This window comes from Camelina sativa, chromosome 8 (assembly GCF_030686135.1).
Source record: "Camelina sativa cultivar CO46 ecotype springtype chromosome 8, ASM3068613v1".
Classification (NCBI taxonomy): domain Eukaryota; kingdom Viridiplantae; phylum Streptophyta; class Magnoliopsida; order Brassicales; family Brassicaceae; genus Camelina; species Camelina sativa.
The window spans coordinates 17765645-17788994 of record NC_141887.1 but is presented as its reverse complement, the minus strand read 5'-3'; the positions used below and the strand labels follow the sequence as shown (position 1 = coordinate 17788994).

The 23350-nt window shown below is 35.3% G+C and overlaps 2 protein-coding genes and 1 long non-coding RNA gene across 3 annotated transcripts; 1 reads left to right on the top strand and 2 right to left on the bottom strand.

The window, feature by feature from the left end:
- Positions 1-6153: 6153 nt before the first annotated feature.
- Positions 6154-8832, bottom strand: LOC104707200 (indoleacetaldoxime dehydratase-like). Its single transcript, XM_019229203.2, has 4 exons — positions 8394-8832; positions 6991-7467; positions 6626-6904; positions 6154-6531 (listed from the first exon to the last, which is right to left on the bottom strand). Exons 1-4 carry the CDS (start codon positions 8577-8579, stop codon positions 6202-6204), a joined length of 1272 nt encoding a protein of 423 aa, XP_019084748.1. The 5' UTR covers positions 8580-8832; the 3' UTR covers positions 6154-6201.
- Positions 8833-17821: 8989 nt separating this feature from the next.
- Positions 17822-20173, bottom strand: LOC104707199 (arginase 1, mitochondrial). Its single transcript, XM_087461689.1, has 6 exons — positions 19658-20173; positions 19406-19565; positions 19144-19277; positions 18662-18871; positions 18468-18578; positions 17822-18253 (listed from the first exon to the last, which is right to left on the bottom strand). Exons 1-6 carry the CDS (start codon positions 19808-19810, stop codon positions 17993-17995), a joined length of 1029 nt encoding a protein of 342 aa, XP_087317815.1. The 5' UTR covers positions 19811-20173; the 3' UTR covers positions 17822-17992.
- A 49-nt stretch (positions 20174-20222) lies between these two features.
- LOC147940104 (uncharacterized) lies at positions 20223-20929 on the top strand. The gene is made up of 2 exons (XR_015563857.1): positions 20223-20364; positions 20442-20929. It is a non-coding gene; the product is annotated as an uncharacterized LOC147940104 (long non-coding RNA).
- Positions 20930-23350: the final 2421 nt, after the last annotated feature.

Sequence of the window (23350 nt, the reverse complement as noted above, 5' to 3'; positions counted from 1 at the left end):
CAACAATGAATATTTGTTGTGTACTTTGTATAGAGGTGTTCTTCCCAAGATCAAGATGCTTCTAGACACAGCCTCCAATGGAAGCTTCATGGATATAGATGTAGATGAAGGTTGGGACTTAGTAGAGAACTTTGCTGAAGCCAATGGAAATTACAGTGAGGAATATGATAGAAGCTTAAGAGGAGGTGTTGATTCTGAGGAAGGGCATAAAAAGGAACTACAAGCCTTAGATGAGAAGCTAGATAAACTCCTTCTAACCCAGCAGAAGCAAGTACATGTTGTTTGTGAAGATGAGAAGTTTATGGTTCAAGTTTATCCTCCACAAAAACCCCAGCCAGCTCCTGCTCAAGATCATGAGATGAAGAGTATGCTTCAGAAACTCCTACAAGGTCATGCTAATGGAGCTATGGAAACAAGTAAGAAGCTCACAGATATGAATAACAAGATGGACTGCACATACAATGCCCTTACTATCAAGATTGAAGCTTTAACTTGCAGAATGCTTCACCTAGAGAGCAAGAGTGGATCTTCTTCTTCTGGACAACTCATTGGGATAGGAATTAACAATCTTAAGGAGTTTTCCACTGCCCAAGCTATCTCTCTCAAAGAACTACCTTCAAAGTTCACTGAAGATAGTGATAACCAAGATGGGGAGGATTTTCTCCAACCAAAGGTGCAGAATGAGAATAGAACTGAGTTTGAGACACCACTCGACCATACACTCGACCATGCACACGGTCGGGCACATGGTCGAGTGCTTGATCGAGTCATTGCTCAAAATTTTAACAAGCCGGTTCGGTTCATTCCTCCTCCCTATTAGCCACCTTTGCCATTTCCAGGACGGTTTAAAGAACAAATGCTGAAAGAGTACAAGGCTTCTATTGATCAGCAAACAATGATGGTCTTGAGTCATGAAACTTTGTTTGAAGATGCTGAAATGAAGGATAAGCCACAAGTTAAAGAGCTTGAGCAGAAGAAGCCAACTATTGATGGACAGACCTTCAAGATTGAAGAGAAAGGTCATGAAACTGAGTCTGAAATATTTGAGGGTGTGAATGGGGTGGAAACAAAGAACTCGACCTACTGCTCGACCTACCACTCGACCTACTGCTCGACCTACCACTCGACCGAGCACCTTAGGTCACTCGACCGAGTGGTAGCAAGTCACCTAGAATGCCCAGACTTCATCCCCAAGCTTCACAAACAACAAGAGCCAAGAAATCCTTCCTCTGATGGTCTATATGAGCTTCAAAATATCAACATTCTACATGATTCAGTGAGGGAGTTAACAACTAAGGATGATGATATAAGTGGGAAAATCAAGAAGCTCCATGGTTAAGTCAAAAGTTCCTCTCCAAAGAAAGAAAGGGAAGGTTTGAGTATTATTAGCAGACACAGCTCTTTTAGCATTGACCCAGGAATAAGAGGAACAATGCAATATTTGAGAACGGAGGGGACTTCATCACCTCTCTATGACTCTTCCAAAGCATAAGAAGTATGCAAAGTCAAGCTTAGAGACTTTAAACAAGCTCACTTGGGAGGAAGTACCAAAGGTATCCTTGTACATATTGGTTTAAGTTTCTTGTTATTTTGATCTTGTTTTCTTTAGTATTATGGTTCAGGTAGTAGGAAGGGAGCTTAAGCACTTGGTAACAGTTTCATAAATGAATCCCATCCTCAGCCCATCCCAATTAATATTCAAACTCTATCTTTGTATATACTATTGCATTTCTTGTTTTTGTGTTGTTTCTTGATTCTTAAATCCTCCTTCAAATTTTTCTTACACAAGGGACTGTGTAATTTAAGTTTGGGGGAGGGTTTGAGATGACATTTGATGTTGTGTTTTGTTTTCTTATTTCAAATTTTTTGCATAATCATGTTAGTACTTGCATTTCATCTATGGCATGGAAAACCCTAAAAATTTGAAAATTTTTGCATAAATCTTTAAAAAAAAAAAAAACAAAAAAAAAAAGAGTGTTCATATAGTTTGCATTGCATATTAGGATCTTGTTAGTATGTTTCATGTAGGACTGTTTCATATTTGTATTAGGGATCTATGATGAGTTCAGCATTGTTAACTTGTTTAAATTAGCTAGACTAGGATCAATGTCCAAGTTAATAGTACTTTGATGCTAGTTGAGTAAGCTAAAAACATAAGATTGAACCAAGCCTTGAATTCCTATATTGCATTCTGGTCTAAATTGAAGCATGTTGTGATTTGATGTCATTTCCTAATTATAAGAACCTAATATTGACTTGTAATTATCTGATTGTGCATTGCTTTAAACTCATGTATACCATATACATATTTGGATCATATTTCTCCTTTTTACCACTCTTGTTGATCCAAGTAGCTGATTTCACTTTTAAATCAGATTCCCCTACCCTTAACCTACCCTTCTTTCAAGCCATGTTTATTTTTGTGTGTGTGAGGCCTTTTTGGGATTGAGCTTGGTAGAAAGTGTTAGGTTTGAGCTGACAGGAATAAAGCCTTGTGTAGTTCTAGTTTGCATTTTTAAAATTAGATAGGACTAGGTGGTACTTACTTTCTGGGTTTGGGACTTGGTTTGTTTGAAAAAAGAAAAAAAAAAAAGAGGAAAATAAAGGCCTTGTTTAGTTCATGTTTTGCATCATATAGAAATGATTCCATAGGTTTTATAGCCATTTATGTCCAAATATGCACTTAGGATGTTTAGAAGCATGCATTGCATACATTTGTGCATTTGGAGTATTATTAGGTGTTATGGAGTTCTAAAAGGGTAAGGAAGGACTTGGTGTTATTTCTGGAGCTAAACAAGAGGACTGAAAGTATCAGGAAGTGGATTTGCAAGGCAACTCGACCATGCCACTCGACCAGGCACACGGTCGAGTACATGGTCGGATTCATAATGGGCTCCTCAAAGATCGATCCGAATGAAGATCTTCCTTTGCAATTCAGCTTGAGCACCCTTCATGCGAGTTGTAAGACATTGAGTTAACTTTCTAATGGCGGTGGTTCAATCGAAGGTGTAGTTCAAGTGTTATCCCGATTTTACTGAACAGATATCATCCCAGATCGAAGACTTGAGCTACGTGACGGACCAACCACTCGAGCACTTGCAGTCGACTCTCTGTTTTGTCCTCTAGCTAACTAGGGCTTCTCTCTCTTTACTATATATATGTACTGGCACTTGTGGCCGAAAAGGTCAGATCTTGGAGACCTTAGAAACACCTCATAACCTAGTTTTTGCCATTTTTAGTTGTTTTTACTTTATTGCATCATCTCTTATCTTTTCCAGGATTTTCATTGATTTGTAATCTTCATAACTTTGAATCTATTGAGTATTTGCTTTCACTTCTTTGTATTAAATTGTTCATCTCTCTCATTATCTATCCATCCATGTCTATATCATCATTTTCTGGATTTGTGTTCTTCATGATGATTTTTATATCTGATTAGTGAATTAGGATCTTAGGGATGGATTAGGCTGGATAAGAGTATGGTTGTTTAGATTGATCAAGCTTGATTGTTTATATATCTCTTCTAGATTAGATATGCTCTATGTTGTTCTTATACTGAGAGGGTAAGGATAGATCTTAAGCTTCTTAGCATCACACCAATGTCTAAGTTGTTAGATAAGGTTAATGCTAGAGATTATCATGAAGCATGCTAAGAGATTAGATGTTTGAAGTGATTTTTGACATTGATGATCTGGTTGTTTAATGCCTGCTTTTATATGTAATAGCTAGTGAGAACTAGGTCTAAGAGTATCTAAGCTTGATTGTTATTGTCATGAGAATGGATTAACAAGTATTAGAAGGTCATTGTCTAGAGATAGCTCATTGTTGATTGAGGTTTGTTGATCAGTTTGGATAACCATAGCTTGAGCCCAGCCCATGAATCCATCCTTAGGACATTTCCTTGTTTATTGATTTCCTTGTTTGAGTATTGTTATTCGCTTGCTGTTTGATTTACTTTCGTTTTGCTCTATTCTGATTGTTATTTTGTCTCTATTCTTCGTACTAAGTCACTCGACCTCCCACTCGATCGAGCATCCGATCGAGTGCTTGCTCGAGCATCATCAAGTGTTCTTGTTTATGTTCTGCATTTACTTGTTTCACTACCTTTTTCATTTCATTATTGTCATTAGGTTGTTAGTAACAAAACCAACTTGATATTTGGCTTAACTTGAATGCATTGATCACATCTTGACTGCTTACATATCACGCTCTTTATGGATTGACATCCTTTATGCTACAACGTCATAAGGGTATTGAAACACCTTGCATCTCATTTGATCATCTTAGCCTAAGTCTGTTTGCATGTCATCATACATTCATTCATAGGTTAAGATAGAAAAATCCTTGTTTCACAACTCTCCCAAGGACACCACAAAAGCCACACAACGCCATATAAACCACACAAAAAAAAACACAACAAGCAAGGAATTAATCCACCAAATCACAGAAAAACACAAAAACTCAGAGATCTAATGCTCAGATAAGCCATAGTCATGCATTCACCTCTAAAGCACGAAGATCTGACTCGACCACGACGAAACAAGACACTACAATGAGCTTCACAACCGACCACCACTCTAGATCACCACTCCCAAAGCTAGAATTCTCCAGATACAACACATAAAGGTTCAAAAACTTGCAAGAACTCACAAAACTCTCTCTAAACTTTCTCTCTTCTTTCTAACTTTTTGGGAAACAACAAAAGTGACTATCCTCTCAGTGGCGTCGAGTTTTTTGGTCTTAAAAAACTAAAGCCCTTGGTTTTCCAACAATCGAACCAAACCAAACCGGTGATTGAAACCCAAACTGACCAATTAGAAATAGATGATACCAATCGACACCAATCCCGAATCTTTCTTTTGGTTTGCGGGTGTTATAAATATACACCAAATTTACAATAACTGATTATTCCTAAAATATCTTTACAATCAATTTTTGATCTACTATTAAATTAGAAGATTTTAATGTTTTAGTGAAAAAAAACTGTTCTTTTTTGGTAAGATTTTTCTGAAAGAAAACAAAATTGTACGTCACCATTAAATATTAGATATCATATAGTTTTAAATATTCAAATAATTATGATTCTCCCAAATTCAACCCACATAAATTCAATAAAAAATCCTATTAAATTATTATAAAAACCACCAAAACATATATAACACTGTAACATCAATACTAAAAATCAGAGAAACTCACTCTATTTGTAAAACAAAAAATAAAAAAAAATTATATATAAAATAATTGTTCCGTGGTGTACCACGAATTAAATCCTAGTTATCTTAATAAAAAGTTCTCAGAGATTCCAAAAAATATTATTTTATTATTGTATTAGATTTTGTAATTTTTACACCAGTCCGACATAGAACCAGAAATTTGTATTATTTTTTAGTTTTTATTAATTTATAGAAGTTATACTGTATTTATGTTTTTGTGAAATTATTAGATATTTAATAAAGTATTGGTTTATATCCTTCTAGCAGAGATAATTTTGCATTTTTAAAAAATTTTGACGCCCAAAAGCACGTCTTTTAGGAGTGATTTTACTAGTTCATTGCCACATTATCGTCACATTGGTCCCGATCAGCATAATCAACAATTGATTTTGATTAAAGCACTATAATTAAAGTTCAGGTAGATTATTTGAATTTTTGATTGTTCAATTTGGATACGTACTGTTGATTTGTTCGTATTTAAAAACGCACGATCGGTATTGTTGAGTGTGAAATAGGCCATTTCCTGTCAATCAACACCAAGTTTGTCGAGTACGGGTGTCGATCAACACTACTGTTCAGCAGGCGAGGTTAGTGTAGTTTGTTGCCTAAGTATTTTTGATAATATATATTTATGCATTGTTTTATGTTGCCTAAGTGTGACAGTGGGATTATGGTAACGGGGAAGATGATGATCTAGGCACTCTTTGGTGTTGTGATTGTTCTGTTAGGGGTTGTCTTAGGATTAGGATGTTAGTTTTCCTGAAATAATTGTTGTTAGAACGGATATTAAGTTGATGATGGTAGCCAGAATCTTGATTTATGATGTTTTGTTATTCCTGCTTCATTTGGTCTATGTTATTTTCGTTGGTTTATTCGATGGTTTGCTTGATAATTGGTTCGGTTAATTCAGTAGGTTTGTTAATAAGTACGGGACCATTGATGAATGAATAAAAAACAAAAAAAAAAACAAGTCGCCTCAGAAATAGTCTTACATAGAGAATAAAGTAGAAGATGGACATACAATAAGAGGAAACTTGCGGCAAACTTCAATACCAGTTGCTTCAAAAACATCAGGCTTACCACCTCCCTTGACTCTCCACTCGAACCGGTTGACTAGGTTGGCAAGTGTCACCTCGACCAAACCCAAGGCAAAGTCGATTCCAGGACAACCCCTTCTCCCAGATCCAAATGGAATGAAACTGAAATTTTGACCTTGAAAATCCAAAGGTGAATCTAAATGCCTCTCCGGTCTAAATTCTTCTGCATCTGCTCCCCATGTTTTAGTGTCTCTTTGGATTGTCCACAAATTGATTAGCACCTATGTTCCCATAAATAATTTTTTCTTCTTAACAACCATATTTTTAATTTAGACATGAACTTCCATATGGATTTTATTAGATGTAAAGACTTACTTGTGTTCCTGTAGCTATGTCATATCCATGTAATTTGACATCTTCACTCAATAGCCGGGGAAGTAATGGAGCCGGCGGATGTAACCTAAGGACCTCCTTAATAACAACATGTAGATAGTTCATTTTCTCAACTTCCTTCTCCAATACATATAAACTACGCCTTGGAACTAAACGAATTTCATCTTGGAGTTTCTTCATACACTCTGGATGTCTCATAAGCTCTGTCATCGTCCATTCAAGTAGTGTGAAAGTTGTTGCCGAACCCCCAAGAAACATATCCTACAAAAAGAAATAAATTTACAAATTAGTTAAGTTGATTCTGCAAGCTTCCCTTTTCTTAAAAGAAAAACATGAGTTTGCCTTACAAAGAGCATAATTTTTAACCCGCTTCGATCGAGCTCAAATTGCGCGGTCTTATCTCTTTGCACCATTAGCAATATACTAAAAAAACTTGACTTGAATTTATCAGCATCTTCATGTTCTTGCACCACTCTTTCTAAAAACCCATCAATCTGGTTATTTACTTCTTTTACTTTGTTATCAAGACCTCGTACCCTATCGATCCATGCTAAACTAGGAATGTATTCGCCGAGAGGAAAAGCACCAAAGAGCTCCATGAATTTCCTTAATATGCTCCTTGAAATCTCACTACCTTCCTCAAAACTATATTTTCTTCCGAAGACAATTCTAGTTATAACATCGTTTGTAAGATCCGAGATGAGCTCGCTTAGATTTACCGTTGAAGAGGAAGAACTCGCTTTCTCTAGCTTTTCCATCATCACATTGACTTCGTCTTCTCTTATATTTTCAAAGGACCTGACTGTTTTGCTGTTGAGGAGGTTCTGAACGCAGATACTCTTCATGTGTTACATGCATCCCAATGGAGACATTAATTGGAGATATTTTACTTGTGTAAAATTCTAATGGCCTTATATAATTTGATTCACTTAAATAATAATGCTCACAAATCACAACAACATGTTTAACCCGATCACAAATTATACGGTAAAAACTTAAGGATTCGGTGTTGGTCGTCAAAAATATAAAATTAACAAACTTCAAATAATTTAAATGAATACAAATTTTCAAAGCGTTAAGATCGTTACAAAAGATATATATATATATATATATGTGGTCAATATATTTAAAGAAAAATATGTATGAGAAATTACTTTTGATTTCTTTTGATTAATACTGATCCTAAATTTTAAAAACTTTCAATAAAAATGAATATGTCACTAACAACTTTTAAGAGCAAGAGCATTGGTAGAGAGCAATAAAATGTTGACATGGGTGAAATGAGTCTTTAGAAAGATTCTGATAGGTCATTATTTGAGAATGTATTTTCCTATCTCCCCTTCTTTCCATTATTTTTATTTTAATATTGGTGAGAGACTTTCACTATCTATACTTTAATAATTACAAACAAACTTTCATGAAAATGGATTTTTTGTAAATACATATTTGTTCGAAGCTCGAGAAAATTGTGTGTATTTCTAGAATTCGGTTATTAGTTGATGAATGCGCATATATTTTTACCATGAAGCTATTAAAAAAACACAAAGAAAAATGGGTATTAATTAAGAAAGGAACACATTTATAACTTAGTGTATGAATGGCGTTTGTGACACAAAAGTTTTATTGACATAAAAATAATTTATTTTAAAATTGAGAATGGAAAAAATCCTTGATCTGCTTCATATATTCTCTCCCTCAAGACAACACAAACCTCTAAATTAAAATAAAAAACATTAAGGAAATCATATACCTTCATCTGCCTCCAATATTCTCCATAGGGGGAAAATACCAAATCTCTCCCACCATTAAGAAGTATATCAACCATTTTTGTTTTCGGGCGGTTGGCAAACTTTACATCGTGTGTTTTCATGACATTACTAGCTACCTCAGCAGAAGAGACTAGGATAATAGGGACGTGACCGAAGTGGAGAAGCATGAGTGGCCCATATCGGAGGCTAAGGGAACGGAGAGACTAGAGAGCGGTGGGGATGGAGGCTGAGCTGATGGAGGTTTCCAATCACCGGAAACCGCCACGGAGACGGTGGTAGGTTTGCCTTGGTGGTTCGTTTGAGGATATGTTTTAGATAGAGAATGGCAAAGGAAGTTGTTAAGAACAAAGAGACTAAAATCACTTTCATTTATTTAATTTTTTTTAGTGCAAATTGAGCATCTGGTCGTGTTCTTAGTATACTATGTTTTTATAGACAAGTACTAAGTTATATAAAAAAGACGAGTTCCCTTTATATGATATGATGATTTAAAACAACTCTTTTAGATCATTGGGCTTCTTAGCGAGAGGCCCAAATGCTTTACAATGAAGCATTTTACAAATTTTCTGATTATATATAAATGGGAAAAATGCAAAAAAAACTTAAAGTTATTTTTATTCGTACGTTTAATAATAAGTGACATCGGTCGTTGATGGTAATTATGATGGCTAATGGATCTAAATAGAGAATCTTACTTCCCTGCATTGATGGAGTGTGGTTCAATGATTTGTCTATCACTATCTCGCAGGAGATGAAAAGAAGGCAGAGATGGCGATTGAAGATGAAAAAGACGAGGAGTAACGACGATTAGAGAGAGGAGAAGGAAGAAAAGAAAAAAGAAGTAGATAACTGGAATTAATTTCCGGTTTGATATGGTTAATAGAAAACTGAAGGTTTTTATATTAAAAATTAATAATTAATTAGATAACTGTGGTAAAATTGGAATTTTGATTTTGTTGAAAAATCTTGGGTATAAAAACAACAACAATTATTGTTTTCGGTTTCAAATGACATATTTTTATTATTTGGTCTATTTTTATTTCAATCAAAAACAATTGAGTATTAAATGTCCAAATAAATCACATACAGTATATTGTTTTAAAACCCCTTTGTTCTGCACAAGAACTCGGTTCAGCAGCAACATATTCTTCTACATCTCTAATCTCCTTTACCTCAGATCTCCATTGTAACAATTTCATAGGCTTTTGATACTATAAATTCTTTTTCAACGAAATTTTCTAATCAACATCTTCCATATATATATCTAGTTTGATTAAAATGCATTCTATCAACTGGTCGGGAGCTTCCTATGGACATATTAAGATCTGTGTTGGAACGTCTGAGTTTTGTCAATTTCAACTACGTTAAGATGGTGAGCCTGAATTGGTAATTGTGTTAGAATCAAACGGTGCCTCGAAAAGATAAATCTCCATGGCCGATTTTGTTTTCAAATGATGGTGGTTGTGCACTGTACAACCCTAAAGAAGTTGGGGTTTAGAAAACGAAGAAAGATTTATCTGTAGGATCTTGTTTAACTTTCGTGAGTTGTTAGTCTCGTTGATATGTCAATATATATAGTGAGTACAAGAGTATCTAAACTACAGAATAGAATCTAAACAACAATTAAGATATTGGATATAGTCATATCTTATTCTAACACACCCCCGCAGTTAGAGCGGAAGGTTGACGAACGCTCAGCCTGGCTCAAAAGTCGAGGAACAAAGGAGAAAGTAACCCTTTGGTGAAGATGTCAGCATATTGATAGACAGAAGGAACATGGAAGACGCGAACCTGACCGAGAGCAACGCGTTCCCGGACAAAATGAATGTCAATTTCAATGTGTTTAGTCCGCTGATGTTAAACCGGGTTGGAAGAGAGGTAAACGACACTAACATTCACAATAGACTATCATAACCTTGGACAACATAAGATGAAGCAAAAGAAATAAATTCCGAAGCCATGTTGCCTCGACCAGAGCATTAGCCACTCCATGATACTCTTCTTTGGCACTTGACCGGGAAGCGGTTTGCTGATGCTTAGCCGACCAGGAAATCAGGTTATCACCAAGAAAGAAATGATAATCGGAGGTGGAGCGTCTCATGTCGGAGCAGCCTGTCCAATCAGGATCCGAATACGCAACAAGGTTGTCCACCGAAGAGCGATACATTCGGAGGCCATGACCTAAAGTGCCTTTGACATACCGGAGATGTAACACCCCGACCGCCACCTCTTAGTGGGCTCCATGTCCAATCCCAGTCCATGGGCCCACTTTCCTTAATGGGCCTCACGTCCCCTCACTAGGCCCGTGAGCCCATCCATATCCGACGGCCGGTTTGCTACGTCCGGCAGGCTTTAAAGACTTGTTACCGTCCCTATAAATCAGCACATGATCTTTCCTTGTGTTTTGTCCTCACTCGCACAATTCCGACAGTCACTTCACGGAAAGTCATCCATCCAGAGACTACTCCAGCATAAGCACGCTTAACTGTGGAGTTCTCTCAGGACCCTTGACCGAAAAGATAAGTGCACTTTGTTGACATAGGTGGCCATATCAATTCTTTTAAAACTCTCTGCAAGTCTCTGAAACCGGGGTGTCACAGGAGAATGTGTTTTAGTGCGTTAAAATGTTCCTGTCGGGGATCATGCATGTAAAGGCACACTTGTTGAACATGATAGATGATATATTGTCAGGTGAATGTAAGATATTGAATGACATCAGCAAGACTGTGATTCAACATGGCATCAACGACTAGTGGACCAGCATCAACCGGAAACATGGGTTTTGTATCCGTCGGAGTAAGACATAGACTACAGTTGGACATAGAAGCCCAAGCAAGGATCTTAGTGGCATATTGTCGTTGCTATAAGAACAAACCACATGCATCACGTGTTATCGCAATACCAAGGAAATAGTGAAGTTTGCCTATGTCCATCATTTCAAATTTGGTATTGAGAGAGGAGATAATGGAGTGAAGAAGGTGTGAGGAAGATGCTGTGAGCATGATGTCTTCAACGTAAAGCAAGATAGGCTAGTTCCTTGTAATAATTGTAGACAAAGAGAGATTGATCACACTTACTTTGCGTGAAACCAATCCGTTTAGCATAGGTGGCAAAACGATTGTACCAATTGTGAGGAGCTTGCTTAAGTCTATACAGTGACTTACGCAATGTGATTAGGTTTCAAGTGATCAACAAAACCGGGGGCTTGATGCATGTAGATCGTTTCTTCAAGATCCCCATTGAGAAAAGCGTTTTTGACATCCAGCTGATGAAGTGGCCACTCGCGAGACCGCAACCCCTAGAACTGCGCTTATGGTAACCGGCTTAACCACGAAACTGAAAGTTTCATCACAACCTACGCAAACTTGCTGTGAGCGGGCATTAGCGACGAGGCGAGCTTTGTATCGCGCAAGGTTGCCATGTGCATCATATTTGTGCCTGAAAAGCCACATACAACAAATAATATTATTAGCAATTGACCGCGTAACAAGATCCCATGTCCTATTTTTAATTTGAGCTTCATGTTCTAAGGTCATGGCTCTGTTCCAATTTGGATCTTTAGCAGCCTGAATATGAGAGAAAGGAAGTGTAGATATTGTCGAAACATTGAGATTAAGCCGATGTGTTGGCTTTGTTATTCCACTTTTGCTTTGAGTGGTCATGAGATGCAATGGAGGTGGATTATTGGGCTGCATATTTGACGGCGGAGGGGGGAGGAGAACTCACCGGGTGAATGGGCTGAAAATTTGGCTGAGGAGGTGGAAGAGAGATTTTCCAAAGAATTAGAGATGGTGGCGTAAGAGGCATGACTTGTGGCTGGTCGTTTGGCTGTAGAGGTGAGGAGAAAGGAAACACATTTTCGTCAAAGATAACATGCCTAGAGAAAATTATTTTTTTGAGTGGAGAGCTCTAAGCATCGATAACCACGATGATCATGTGGGTATCCAAGAAAAACACATGCAGTCGAACGAGGTGTGAGTTTGTGTGAAGTTACTGGAAGAAGGTTTGGATAGCAAAGACAACCGAAGATACGAAGGTGAGTATTGGAGACTGGTGTTTTGAACAACCAAGAAAATGAAACCTCATTTTGGATGACCACAGAAGGGATGATGTTCAACAGATACACGGCTGTGTGAAGCGCCTCAACCCAAAAGTTCAGTGGCATGGATGCTTGAACAAGCAATGTACAAACAATATTGTTAATCGTATGAAGCATTCGTTCTGCCTTATCGTTCTGATGTGACGTATGAGGGCATGAGAAATGGATAGTTGAGCCTTCGAATGCAAGAAACCCTATCATTGGGCAATTGTTGTACTCCCCACCATTATCGCATTGAACGGCTTTGATGGACTGTTGAAACTACGTCTTAACATAAGCCGTGAAGTGGAGATATCTGCTGAACACATCACTTCTGAATTTAAGAGGATAAATTCAAACAAATTGAGAATAGTGATTCGCAAATAATATATTATTCCACTAAAACTTGTCACAGGAGAGGTCCACAAATTGGAATGAATAATATCAAAATGAGACGAAACAACACAAGTAGAAGAATATAATGGCAGTCTCGTCTGGTAAAGTCGACAAAGTCTGATTATTAATTTTTTTTTAATTTCGTGTGCTCATATAATAAAACCAAGTATATTGCACTATTGTTTGAAAGTTGCCGCTGGTTCAGTGGTATAATCCTCCCTTATGTACTCCGAGAACTCGAGTTTGACCCTTGGTGATGCATTTTTTTTTTAAATTAAGAATTTCAAAATGACGTCGTATCATTTAACCCCAACAGTTAACGTGTTGTTAGACCATAAATTCATGCTTTTTTGGCAAATTCTGGAAAGTTTGGGTTTTTTTTGGTTGAATTCTCATAAAACATTTGTATGATTATAAATTTTAAAAAGAATATTATTTTGAGATTAATCTTTTAGTTATAATTTTTATTATATGCAATGCATTTTTTAGTAATAACTTGTGACCATTTGAAACTAACTTCTAATGATAAGATTGGACATTATGATAGTCACAAAATATCATGATTTTTGAGTATTTGTTAAAATTTTGCGACAAATTTTTAATTATCATTTGTGACCATTTGAGACTATAGTTTCGTAATAATAATATACATAATTAAAACGTTATTTTAAACACGAATTGTGACGATTTAAAGACGTTTTGTTAGTCTGTAATTGAGACAGTTTTGTTACTTTTTTGTCGTAATTATTGATGACAAAATGGTTATTAATATATTCGTTACAACTCTTGTGACGTTTTTGTTACAAATAAAAATTTGTGACGACTGTATTGCAACCATTCAAAAATCGTCACAAATTCGTAACAATATTTATATTGTGACTAAATACTTTTTATTGTGACTAAATATTTCGTCTTAATAAAATTATTTTCTTGTAGTGTTCTATTGCTGCAATCTTTTTTAATATCTGTCGCTGCGACTTCAAATTAAAGATTTCAGAATCGCTGGATGAAATAGCGATAGAAACCCCAAGCTTTAATTTGAACAGCGACAGTCGCTAGCTTTTAAAAATCAAATTACCATTATCAGCTATTTACAGATCTGTAAGTTTTTTTCAGAACAAGAAATTGCCATTATCGAGATTTGCAGAACTTTACTAAATTTAGAATTATACCCGTTAAAAATTCATTATTGCAAAACTTTATATGTATAAAAAAAAAAGAAAAAAAAACTGCAAAACTGTGCAAAAGAGTCGCGACAGTTAAAAGAACAGACCAATGATATTGGATATAGTCATCAGGGCCGGTCCTAGGATTACCGAGGCCTAAAGCATTTTGTATACTATACATGGTATTTTATAAAGATACTAGATTAGCACATGCTTCATATACGGGTTTTAAAAATATCTATTAAAATAAAATTTTAAAAGAATATATTAATATTTTTTTATAAATGAAATATACTTTCCAGGAATAAATATATAAATATTCTTAGTTAAAGATAAGTTTTTGACTTTAATACACTAATTTTTATTTTTATTTTTATATTTTACAATTATTATTACAATTATTACAATAATCTAAAGTTATATTATCAGCTACCAAAACTTTTTCCAAACATTGATCATTAAGAATGTCATTATAGAAGGTCAAATCTAGGACCAAGCAGAGGAATAGCTAGTCAACCAATGACCAATATTGTCAAATTTCAAAATAAACTAAAAGACAATTTAAAAATAATACAACATTAAAAAATATATATATATATATTGATCTTACATATCCTTAACTAAAGAAAAAAATTCAAAATAATATAAAATATTTATTTTAAAATCATCACGAATTTCTAATAAAAATCAAATTTAACTAAATAATATAACTAAAATCTAAAAATACTACAACATAATTAAATTAAAATATTTAAAAAGAAAGAATAAACAAATATTGATAGTTAGTAGAATTCCTTTTTACAATAGGTTTAGAACTTTTACTTTTTAAGTTTTAGTTGTTTTTAATGTTTTAGTAAATTTAAAATTGACATATGTCAACATTTTATCGATACAAGTAACACGTGCCACGATCTTGTTAATGAGTAACTTTAACATCAAGCTTTATATAATAAGATATGGACAATTTTTGGGTTCACCCCCTTTAAATTAAGGAAACAAATTTTAATGAAGGAAATAAATTTTGTAGATCAATCAATTTTAAAATTATTAATTTAAATATTATATTACCGTTTTTAATTATTATTATTACATCTAAAATCTAACCATTTTTTATAAACCCAAATCGACATATAATTTTTTTTAATTGTAAAATCTAAACCCTAACCAATCTTTTATAAACCCAAACCGACATAGAATTTTATTTAATTGTAAAATCTAAACCCTAAACATTCTTTTATACACCCAAACCGACATATAATTTTGTTTAATTGTAAAATCTAAACCCTAAACATTCTTTTGTAAACCCAAAACGACATATAATTTCATTTAATTGTAAAAGCTAAATCCTAACCACTCTTTTGTAAACCCAAACCGACATATAATTTTGTTTAATTATAAAATCTAAATCCTAACCATTCTTTATAAACCCAAACCGATATACAAATTTTAAATTACAAATTTAATCTCTAATCCTCTTTTATAACCCAAACCGACATAATTTTCTTGATAAAAGATCTACATAATTTGTTTCCTTAATTTGTATTGTCTTTTTATTTTAATTTTGATTTATTTTTTTTAATATGATATGACATGGCATATTGTTGTATTCTGACTGGTTAATTAAGAGAGGGTGGTGTGAACCCAAAATTTTTTCAAGTGTGCACATATAATACAAACAATTTAAAAAATACAAAAATTGCTGATTTGGAGAATCGAACCAGCACCATTGTACTTGTTCTCCTACAACATAACCAACTTAGCTAAGATTTGCTTCGTTACCTAGCCCAAATTATTTTTGTATATTATGTGGCCTAAAGCAGATAAGTGGGCCGGGCCTGATAGTCATATCTAGGCATGTCAATTAGGGTCAAAACCTGCGGCCCAGCCCTGAAAAACAACGGCTCGAGCTTAAATATGTATGTCCAGTAAAAAAAGGGCTTTACGGGCTCAGCCCGTTTGGGCTATATGGTTTTTCGGGCTTAGCCCGACCGAGTTGGGGCCAGCCCGAAAAGCCGTTTAACAAATATATTTGTACTTTTGTGTTAACATTTTTGTTTGATTGCTATTGTAAATAAAGTTTTAAACTCTAATCATAGTTTTCATATTTACTTAATAACTTTACTTAATACTTTTGAAATTTTTATCTATGATATTTTATATGAATTATATTTTGTTTTATTTGGTTAAAGTATTAAAATTTTATTTAGTTTTAATTGTTTCTTATAAATTAAATTGGTTGTAGTAAATATAGATGAGTTATTAAAATTTTGATTGACTTGTTTTACAGTGCACCTTTAAACACTGTTTTTTAAGGCTTATAAATTTGAATTTTTGATCTTTAACATAAGCCCGAAAAGCCATGTAACCCTGTTAGAACCGGGCTCGGACTTTGAAATATAGGCTCGGAAATATTTTGGACCGGGCCAGAGTCAGACATTTGCGAGTTTTACGAATTTTGGGCCGGACCAGCCCGATTGACACCCCTAATCATATCTTATTCTAACATTATCAGCGATTTGATTCTTGGCCAACTCAGGTAACTTCTTGGTTCTTGATTCTAAATCCAATCTCCATATATATATATATATATATATATATATATATATATATATATATATATATATATATATTATCATAGATTTGTTTAGCAAGAAAAAGATCCATCTTCCACCTCAAGAGTCGATCAAACGTGACCAATACAATCTTGGGAGACTAGGAGATGAAGAAATCATGGACGTAGGAACCGGATATTCCTCGGTCGGTACGAAGATCTAAGAGGTCTTTTTTGGGTAGACGAGAAGAAAGAAGAGTACGTTGTTGTTTTGTACTTTCTTCTTTTTTTTTTTTTTGATAGACCCGATCGGCTGATCCGGTTAGTCTTAGGGGGAACGCACCAAAGTGCTACCATGTGAACTCGTCGCCAACACCTAGATGTTGGGCTATTACACTGCCTAACCCAAGTTTGGAATGCTTTCCGACTAATACCCGGGGGTAATCAGGCCGCCTACATTTCTAACTACCGAATAAACCAAGTGGGCCAAGCTGACAGACTTTCCAACAAAGTGTTGATAACAGCAATAAAGGAAGATCGAACTTGGGTATGGGAGTTTCACCCTTTCCCCACGCTGGTCCTACCACTCGCCCACCACTTCTTGGGCAACTAATTTAGCCTTTTGCAAGAACGGGGAAAATCATTACCGTGAGGTTCCAGAATACAGAGTTAGGAAGTATATCTGATATAGTACTACTACGAGGTGAGTGGTGACAGTATTTACGTCTCAACGATTCATGCTATCGTTGTAAAACTTGATTTGTCCTGGACAAGAAAGGTTTCAAACTTGTGTTCCAAGTATAATACCTGCACTTTCAAAGATGTCCTCATGATTTAACAACACATAGCACTAACGTTGCTGTTAGAATATATTATCAGGAGAGGTTTTGTTGGTCGAGAGCATCTTTAACGAAAGAACGATGCGTAAGGAACCGATCAAACCCAACACATACAAAAAATAATAATATAGTTAGTCGTCCTTCATTGACATTTACTTTTAAAATGCATGATCATAGTGTAGGCATTCTTATTATCATATATATGACTGAACTCAGAGAACTGGTTGGGTATTCGTGCTAGAGCGACCATTATCTGATTCAGAGATTTGCAAGTCAGGATCTAAGCTTTGGCCCCTGCTTACGAGCTATATTGAATGCCAAGATACCTGCTAGGTCGAGCGATGGTTAACGACAATGTCCCGCAAAAAAAAGCAGAGGATTATGAGGGTATGAACATTGATATTATAACCTAAGATCAGAATTTATATTATGTTTGTTCGTCTACAGAGGCAGACTTGTTGCATTCAAGAACCTAATATGAATGTTACAAACTTTCACAATGAAACATAGAAACATGATAAAACAAGATACTCCAAACAACCATTCTGGTTCATTTCGAGATTTTCGCGGCTAATTCTCTAACAAGCTTAGCCGCAACCATTGCCGTCATACCGTCCACAGTATCACGTTGTGGGTTGAACTCAACAACATCAGCCCCAACAACATCTGCCTGAAGGTTGTGTAAGATGTTAAGGACATCTCGGAAAGAAAGACCTCCTGGTTCGATGTGGGACACTCCGGGTGCAAATGCCGGATCGAGGCAGTCAACATCTATCGAGATGTATACTCCCTTCACTCCTTCCCCTAGTTTCTGTACAAACCACATTCAATATATAACTTAACATGTACCAAATGCACAAAACCTCTAACAAGCATTCAAGAAGCAATGCATACAAAACCCCAACCAAATTCCTCAGACTAAAGCTGAACTAACTAATTTAATACCACCAAGTTTCAAACTGAATGACCACCCCTTACATCAAATACTCTTCGTCTAGTCTACCTATAGGGAGAGATAGAGATACCAGATTTTCCAACATAGGGCGATCTCTCGAGAAGGTTCGCATCTCATATTGTTCTACTCCAAACCTCTTGCCCTGTTCCCGTCCTTCCTGGTTTATCGATCTAATCCCAACCTACAAGAAATTTTTGGTTCTCCTTAGGAGATTATCTTTCCCAAGAGATTGTGATGTATATACAACAGAGAAATCGGACAAACCTGTAAAAGCCGCCGGACATAGCCACCTTCCATGATACGAGCAAAAGAAGATGCATGAGAGTACTTGTTTCCTTCGAAACAGTCATAGATATCAGGATGGGCATCAAGATGAAGAATGTCCACAGGCCCTCCAAGCTTCTCAGAAACCGCTCTCACAACAGGATAAGAAATGGAATGATCTCCACCTAAGACCAGCGGACGCAATGGTTCCTGACACAGATAACAAAAACATCAGTGACTTGGACTTTTAGCTTCATTGCCCTTTAAAAAACAGTATGTCAATCAAATGTGACCAAACAGAAAAACTTCAGATCCTATATAACACCAAGATGATCCAATAAGTATAACAAAAGACTAATACAGCACTGAGACGTGTTGACCTCAAACACTCACGGATTTTATGATTCAAAACATTCAAAACCTATTTACTGAAATACGTAAGGTAGCATAACATCTAGAGCTAATGGTGAAAATAGCTTTACCTCTTCCATCACCAACTTCACAGATTCACTTATTACATTCATCAGTCTATCATCATCAACCCCACAATCTCTAATCTCTTGTACTGGAACATCCCCAACATCAGTTAGAACCCGTGGATCCTTCAAGTCCTTCCCTGCAATATATTCCACCAAACAACATCAATCAATTTATAAACCATGAATAGCCTAAGTTGGATGATCTAGGCTCCTCATCCACAACCAGATTTTGTTGCTATACAAAAGATGAAACCCATGTTAATACCTTCTTCAGTTGCAGAGTTTGTGCTACCACACCAAATAGCTTCTCTAATACGAGGAGGAGCAAAGGCAGGACCTTGAAGGAAAGAAGAGTTGTGACCAAGTGGTACTCCAAGAAGTGATGTTGCAGCTTTAGCTCCTCCTAAAAGACGCACTAACTCTCCCTACAACAACACAATCAATCATCAAGCAAGGGACAAGACCAATAAACATTGAAAAAAGATTAAACCTTTACAAAACAAAAAAAAGTGTATACTTTGAGCCTAGCCCTTTCACGAATGAGAGTTAACGAAGCATCAATGACACGATTTTGCCCTTTCTCGATCGAAGAAGCAGACACGGTCGTGAACGATGCAGAATTGAGCCTGTGGAAGTGGTGAATCCCTCTTTTCCCAATAATCCTCGACATATCTGAAATTAGATCTGAACTCACAGATCAAAGTCTGGGCAACACAAGATTTGTCTGAGAAACCTATGTCGCCCCGCTCGGAATTTTTCTCGGTGGAGCTACTACGAAAACGAATCAGTGACCAAGAAGATAGAAACCAAAAATTACGTTACATACTTACATACTTAATGATGGTAAATAAATTACGTTACATGTATATATTTTTTAATAATTAATTTATTAAAAAGTTCAATGATGGTAATTAATTTAGTAGGTTTTTCTATTCACATGTAACACACATACTTAATTAGTCTAAGTCTAGCATTTTTGAATATTTAATTTTCTATTCAGGAAAATTTATTATTTAATTCGACAGTATTTATTGTTTTGCTCCAGCGTTTCTGGTGAGCTCTCCCACGGCTCCATCGTTTCCGGTGAGTTATAGGCTGTCGAATTAGAGATCGAGATCGACAACAATAACAGTTCCAAGGGCATCAATGTATTTTGACCCGACGGTGCTCCTTACAAAGACAACAATGGTGGTGATTCAATTGGCAATTGCACACATGAACTTTGTATGAATCTCCAACCAAACTCTCGATCCAATCCAATCTGATTACTACTTGTCTCAATTTTGAATTTTGAATCCCAGCTGCTTACAAGGAGCGATTCGTTCATTTGGGGTGAGATGAAGACCAAGTACTTGATCATCATCGACGGTAAAAACTTCGGATGTGGATCGTCTTGTAAACACGCTTCGGTATGTCTTGGTGCGGAGGGAGTTAAAGCAATGGTGGTTCAGTCTAATGCTAGATTCTTTTTCAGAAACTTTGGATACATCCGAAGTTAGAGTTTACGGTGAGTGTAAAACAGGGAATGTTGCGACAAATGAGTTGGGGAAGGTGATAGTATTCTTATCAATCACACAACAGGGATAGGGTATAAGCTGAAGCCTATTATTGACGTTGGACCAATCATTGATGTTGGAGGTATATTTGCTTATGCAACGAAACCTCGAATGGTTCCACATGTTGATGCTTCTTTTGCCTTTGTGTATGTTCGATTTGAACCGAACTATCAATTTGTGTAGTGGTAATGGTGTATGATTGAGAATTGTGGAATAAAGCTTGACATTAATGATGGGAAACATAGTGTTCTAATAAAGAAAAATAACACAATAGTAGGTATTATAGTTTTGTGTGAGAAGATAATAATGACTTAACCAATAATAAAGTGTTTCAAATTTCGTTTGTTTATCCACTTATAAAGTGATATTGAAGCTGATGATTGACTTACTTTTTAGGCAACTATAATAAGTGAATGGAAGAAATTGGGTTTATGTTTCCCACGAACATACGAAGAGAAGTCGTTTTTTTTTTCAACAACAAAGGAGAGAGTTGATGACGAAGATGAGCACTTGACTTGGAAATTTGAGTTCAAGTCATTATGGAAGATCTTTCTAAAATTCAAGAACGTCTTCCTAAAAACTATGGAATCCTTTCTAAATTTTTTTAAAATGTGTTTTAAATCTCTATATATGTTTTTTGCCTTATTGTATCACATATTACTCTATTAGTAGTGATGTATAATTATTTGATTTTGTGCACATATTGGTGTTATACAATAAATATAGCAATAGAAATATCCATCATGATGCTTTAGGGGGATTTTTCTAAACGTCAATGACTACTTCCTAAATATCAAGAAGTCCTTCATAAATTATAATTAGACTACCTATCTTATGTTTTGCCTTAATGTATCACAATCTAATTTAACATAATTCCTAAGCATGTGTGTCGAAACATGGTAGGTGTGAATTCACGTTTATAAATTTCATACTGAATGTTATGTAATCCTTCTTGAATATCTTGAATCTAAAAAATGTGTTTAAATCTTTTTATTTTTATGTTTTGCCTCAATGTATCACAGATTTTACCATCAATATGGGTAATGATTTGATTTTGTACACATCCTAGATATAGGTTCAAAATTGGTGTTTAAAGAGACTCAAATATTTTATGAATGTCATCTAAAAGACTCAAATATTGGTGTTCAAAAATTGAACATTCTCATAAGGGAATATTTGTACACCAATCCACATTCACTAAGGGGGTGTATTGAAAGTATGATTTTGAAGGTTTTTTTGGGATTTAGGAAATTTGGAATTTTGATAGATTTTAGGGAAGTTGATACGATTTATGTTAAAATTCTTTCAAATCCCACCTAAAACCATGAGATTTGGATTTTTGTATTTTTAACTAAACAAATCCTCTCAAATCTTCCAGAATCCCTAAAACTTTTTAAAATCCAAATCCACAAAGTGTTTTGAGTAACTGTGGATTTTAAAGTAGATTTTTAAATTATCAGTGGATTTTAATCGACTTTTTAAAATCCATGATTGAAAAACATAGGATTTGTAAATTTTACACAAATCACTTAAAATGTCAAGTTGAATACATCCCCCTAAGAGTTTCAAAACGCTTTCATATAGATAAAGCAAATCCTCTCAATAAACCAATGGTCATTAGATCACTTAAAGTTAAAAATGATCCATTCCGACCACATGAAGAAAATGAGGAGATATTTGGTCATGAAGTACCATATCTAAGTGCAATTAGAGCATTAATGTACCTTGCAATTTGCACTCGGCCTGATATATCATTTGTCATTAACCTTTTGCGAGGTTCAGCTCATCCCCTACACAAAGACATTGGAGTGGGATAAAACATGTCTTTCGTTACCTTCAACGGACTATTAATTTAGGATTATTTTATCCTAAAGAATCAAAAGGTCAAATGGTGGGTTTTAAAGATGTAGGGTATTTATCAGATCCACAAAAAACTCAATCACAAACTGGGTATATTTTTACTGTTGGGGGCACCGCTATATCCAGGTGCTCTTAGAAACAGACATTAGTAGCTACTTTCTCAAATCATGCTAAAATCATTGCACTTCATGAGGCAAGTAGAGAATGTGTATGTCTTAGGTCAATAAGTCAACACATTCTATCAAGTAGTGGAATCCGCGTAAAAACGTAGCCAACTATCTTATATGAAGATAATGTGGCATGTGTTGCTCAGACAAAAAAAGGCTTGGGCATATGGGTAACCCGTTCAGGTTTGGGTATATTGAGTCAAACACATCCCTCCAAAGTTCTTCTCATATACCAAAGAGTAGGTTTGGGCATATGGGTAACCCGTTCAGGTTTGGGTATTGCCCGTTCGGGTTCGGGTAAACGGGTTTAGGAAAATAGAACCCATTGGATAATTTTAGAGTTTCAGTTTGGGTACTATCGAGTTCGGGTCAGTTTGGGTTACAAATTTTGAGAACCTAATTACTACCTGAACTACCGGATACCCAAAAAAATCTTTAAAAGTTTTAAATTTAAATAATTTTTAGATAAATTTTGACATATGTAACAAATATTTTTTAGATATTTTAATTATTTTAGGTATTTAGGTATAAAACTAATTGATATATTCAAAATTACAATTATAATTTTGGATAATTGAATTATATCAATGCTAAATATTATTAATATTCTAGATATATTTCTATATT